Source organism: Strongylocentrotus purpuratus, unplaced genomic scaffold (genome assembly GCF_000002235.5).
Source record: "Strongylocentrotus purpuratus isolate Spur 01 unplaced genomic scaffold, Spur_5.0 spur5_scaffold_10, whole genome shotgun sequence".
NCBI classification, from domain to species: domain Eukaryota; kingdom Metazoa; phylum Echinodermata; class Echinoidea; order Camarodonta; family Strongylocentrotidae; genus Strongylocentrotus; species Strongylocentrotus purpuratus.
The window spans coordinates 13157796-13162984 of record NW_022145595.1 but is presented as its reverse complement, the minus strand read 5'-3'; the positions used below and the strand labels follow the sequence as shown (position 1 = coordinate 13162984).

Here is a 5189-nt window from a genome sequence, read left to right as displayed (position 1 = left end):
ATAGTATTAATATTTGTATTAGTATCTATACTACTACAGTCAAACCTGTCTACAGTGACCGCCAAAGGGAAACACAAAAGTCGTCTTTGTAGACAGGTTCCTTTAATACATGTTTCAATGAGAAACCATTTTCAAGGGAAACAAAAAATGTGCTTGTTGTAGACAGGTGGTCTTTGTAGACAGATGGTCACTAAAGCAGGTTTGACTGTACTACTACTACTACTACTACTACTACTACTACTACTACTACTACATCTGCTACTGCTGCTGCTCTTCTTACTACTAATATTAATATCACCATCATTATTATCGTCATCATCAAATACAATTCCTGATAAATTCCTTGATCTTACTATCAATAAGGCCCCGTAAGGGCCTGATGTTCATTAAATTTTTTTTTTCAAAGTGAGCAAGTGTAGCATCCGGGTCTTCGTTGTGTAGTTTGATAAAGTTAGCCCAAGTTTTATGAAACTCAATAAACTCTCGTAGATTCATGGTCTTGTTCATTGTCATGTCGATCCTGAAGTAAAGAAGAAAACAAAATATGTTAAACGTTGTATTACTTTTTTTTTTCTCTACACCGAGTGTTTGACTGGGTAATATATGTTGCTCGATCGGCTGATAAGTATTCAATGAATTTGTAGTCGAGAAAAGTTGATTTATGACTCGATTGATTGTTTCTTGTTTTGATGGAAACAAATTGACCTTTTAGCTCCTTAAAACATTAAAACGGTCAATAACTATTCATAAACCGATTTGACTTATTCGTCAAACAAAAGTAATTAATTCTGTTTAAAAAATCCATTGCATTATAAAAACAAAACACGCAGGAGCTTGCTTGGAATAAACTAATGTATGTATTGGGCATTAAAGAAAACAATTGTATAATTTTGAGCCTCGTTCAGATGTCACGCGGCTTTGGGGTTTTTATGATGACGTCAAGTGCAAAACGCTTCACATTAATTTCTGTATCTTATAACACTGAGCTCAGTGAGAACGCGCCGGGTGTTTTGTTGCGAGCAGTTGCCATTTTATTTTACACGGATAAAATTTTAAAAAACGCGGCGGCTTTTTTGCGGCGGTTTACTGTAGCATAATTATCTTGGCGCACCTTTATTCTCGTTTTACTCTTTAAAGGCCCACTGCACTACTTGGTGCTACTTGCGCCCTCTATATAACAAACAAAGCCTAATCGGTGACCATTGGTTCCCCGTGACCCTCTTTTTCTTATGTTATTTGAGAGCTGAGTTGATGAGAAAACCACCTGTCTAGTGACCTTGCGGTGTGGTCTAATCCTTCCTTTATATTAGTAATGACGGGCTTTAAAAAAAATGTACACATACCTTTCCTGGTCAGTGTATGACAGTGGAAGACATTCCTTGTACTGATCTCTGTACGTTAGGTAATCCTCTGGAGTACTTTTTCTCAGTTCAGAGTTTGTAATCTGTAAGATCATGAACAGGATTACAAAATATGATAATAGAGAGAAAGAAGGACATAGAGGCACAGACAGATGGAGACAGAAAGATAAGAGAGAGAGAGAGAGAGAGAGGGGAGAGAGAGAGAGATGGAGAGAGAGAGAGAGAGAGAGAGAGAGAATAAAAGGGGTATAGATGGACATATAAAGTATATAGACATACAATCCGAAAGTCTTATACCATTTTCCAATTAGATATGCAACTGATTGATAATAATATCATCAATGATTTCACAAAGGAAATATTATTCTTCAAATCAACAAATAGAGGCGTGTATTATGTTTTTTTTAGTGCTGTTTGTCAAAATTTGTCCTACCGGCATCATCGTAATCATCATAATCTTTTCATTAATCACAAGGGGATCATCTTACATAGTCCATATGCGATTCAATGCACTCGGCCAATTTCTTTGCCACGCCTTCATCCTGGTGTTCGATGTAGAAGAAATCGTAGGACAATGCGACGAGGCAACCGTTCGGTTTCAGGACACGCTCAACCTCCTTTCCGAAGATATCCCAGTTGAAATAATGACTAGCGGTGGCCGAAGTGATGATGTCCACCGATGCGTCGGCCGCCGGTAGGTTCTCTGCTCGTCCAACCCTGCAAGTGACAATTACTATGAATATGACGGACAAAGAAAGAGGACAAAATATACAGTTCCTCATTCTACCCTCAACAATTGCTGTGGTAGACAAAGGAACATCCCTTCACTGCTATTATGTAAAAATGAGTAGAACAGGTGAATATGCATGAGACACCGTGTTCTACATATTTTTACATAATAGCAGTGAAGGGATGTTCCTTTGTCTACATGAGGAACTGTATATTTTGTCCTCTTTATTTGTCCGTCATGTTCATAGTGAATCGAATAAATACAAGGGGGGACTATAGGACATAAAGCCTTACTGAACGACACATTCTGAGGATTTGGGACAGTTTGTGCGGCGTCGATCTGCGCTTCGCTTATATCCAAACCGATAACTCGGGCAAAGTGAGTTGAGAGAGAGCGCGTCAATTGGCCAGACCCACATCCAACATCCAAAGCTAACTCATATGGTCCTGCTCTCTACAAGACAAAAACAGCAAGAATAATACAACATATTTTGTTTGTAAATGAATATAATTGTACATTTATGGCCTATAAACTCCTGACATATGGCCGTATGGGAACGTTGGTAGATCCATGAGGGAGGGGGGGGGGGGACATGTGTCCCATCAAAATAAGCATATCCCTGACCATAACGCATGGCCCTACAGAGGAATTTTTCCTGTTAAATGCAATGAATAAAATTATTGATAATTTATTGCATTTTTGTTGTATTTGTTAGAGAAAGTAATCAATGGTGATTTGAAATCAACTACGACATGGTTTTCAAAATGAATTATTGCTTAACGTTGACAAATGTCAGGTCATGTTAACTGGTTCAAAGTCAAATTTGAGTCGTTTCTGTAATGTTGATATTCGTCTGAATAACCAAAAAATTACTTAGAGTAATGGAATGCAAATATCTTGGTATTTTGCTTGATTGCAATTTTTCATGAAACCCACAAAAAGACCATGTAAAGAAAAAGGTTTTAGAGACGTATTTTTCTCTAAAGCGAATGAGACAATTCACAGATGAAAAGGTAGCATTAATACTGTACAAAACCTTAATTCAGCCTCATTTCGCTTATTGCAGCACGATTTGGATGAACGGTAGAGAAACTCGGTTAAAACAACTTCAAACAATACAAAATAGGTGTTTGAGATCTGTACTTGGAGTTAATAGTAGATATCACACTGAAATTCCTTATAAAACCCTTGAAATTGACATGCTAAAAGAATACTGGGACAAACAGGCTTTTAGTTACTATATTTGAATTGAATTTATTTATTCACCACCATTGAAAACATTAAAACAAAAGATAAATGTACAATGACAATGTCAATATAACATAAATGCATGACATGAATTATAAAAAATACATGTTCTACAGCGATATACATGTACATTATGACAAATATAAAGTAAACTTTGCTTCAAGAGTAAAACAATAAATGACTATTATTTAAGTTATTACATAATCTTGGTCCACCTGTTTGATCGTCATTGATCGAATTTAATACTAATGTAGGCTATATAATTATGTTCCGTTATACAAATTCACAAATCCCCCTTCCAAGACCTTACACAAATTTTCTTCAACATAGTCATGCATCAAAGCTTTTTAATACCATACCCAACGATATCAGAATTATAAATGTTTTTAAATCTTACATGTTCAACATTGAGATTAGTAAAATTCAAGATATTTGCTCACTTCTTTCATCTCGTAGATAATTTTTTTTTTCTTCTCCCCCTCACTTTGTCACTAAACTCACTATGATTCTATTTCGTACTTAAATTTTTGTAAATTATGTTCACTTATTATAACTTGCATATTTGTTTGTAAATTGTATTTTCATTGTTGTATACTCTGTTCTAATTATATGTAATCACGGCCTCGCTGAAAAACAGCTTTTGCTGAATGCGGGCACAATTGTATTTTTGTTTTTAACCGTGAATAAATAAAATATACCATACCATACCATACCAGGGTGGGGAGGGGGGGGGGTAATGGTAATTGTAAAATTAATGAAGAAAACAATTAATTAGAATATTAATTTGAATAAATTGAAGCCTTAAACAAATTTCGATTTAATATGATCATAAAGTGCCTCAACAAAGTAAAAAATCTTTGAGTGACCTGTTTTACCATACTCATTTCTCCTAATAGACTGTATACGTGTTATAAAAAACAATGGGAAACGTTTTTTTTTTGTTTTACATTACTAATTCCAAGCATAAGTATCTTGATAATCAGTGTGATTTCTGACTGATCTAAAGCTAATTACGATTGCAGGCATGAGCTAAATCCAGGATTTTTTAAAAAGAATCTGATCGAGGCAATTAAGATACCCAATCCCTTTATACAAAAAATTGTTCTGATTGTCACCGTCTTACCTTTGCAGCAAGAAATGAGATCATCGTATCAACCACTTCATTAGAGTATCCAGGGCGGTACCGTAGATAGTTTTTTGCGGTATCGGCATCTTCGAAAAAGCGGCTCATGGTAGAATAATGCTAAGCAATCCCGAGTCGAATAGCGAGTCAAAATTCCCGTCAAAACAGGCAACTATACATGTATTTACGAAAATTAACCTAACGGCGCAATTCCAATAATTGTGCGTTTCCGGACGAACATGCCAGTGTCATATTGTCGTATGGGACATAGGCCTACATGCAGGGGCGTACGCAGGATTTTTTCAAGGGGGGGGGGGGGGGGGGGGGGGGGGGGGGGGGGGGGGGGGGGGGGGGGGGCGGACACATTTTTTTTTTTTTTTTGGTCTCGAAATTTCATAATTTGACATTTTTTGTCGTTGGGGGGGGGGGGGTAAGGTCACCTTAGTTAGGTTAGCCGTGGGTATAATTTTTTTTTTTTTTTTTTTTTTTTTTTTTTTTAAATAAAAAAATAAAAAAAAATAAAATAAAAACCAAAGGGGGGGGGGGGGGGGGTTTAGGTTTTTTTAGGGGGGGTTTACATACATAAAAATACCAAAGGGGGGGGGGGTTTGAACCCCCAACCCCCCCCCCCCCCTGCGTACGCCCCTGCCTACATGCCCTATATAGCTAAACATGAACTTTGATTTTTCGACAATATTCGCTGTATACAAGTTCGTCGTCGGACCGG

The 5189-nt window shown here is 36.8% G+C and overlaps 1 protein-coding gene across 1 annotated transcript; it reads right to left on the bottom strand.

Annotated features, from left to right (window-relative positions):
* Positions 1-261: 261 nt before the first annotated feature.
* LOC100892755 (putative methyltransferase DDB_G0268948) lies at positions 262-4669 on the bottom strand. The gene is made up of 5 exons (XM_030980112.1): positions 4463-4669; positions 2365-2544; positions 1850-2095; positions 1344-1444; positions 262-520 (listed from the first exon to the last, which is right to left on the bottom strand). The coding sequence occupies exons 1-5, from the start codon at positions 4568-4570 to the stop codon at positions 319-321; spliced, it is 837 nt and encodes a 278-aa protein (XP_030835972.1). The 5' UTR covers positions 4571-4669; the 3' UTR covers positions 262-318.
* Between the last annotated feature and the right edge of the window lie 520 nt (positions 4670-5189).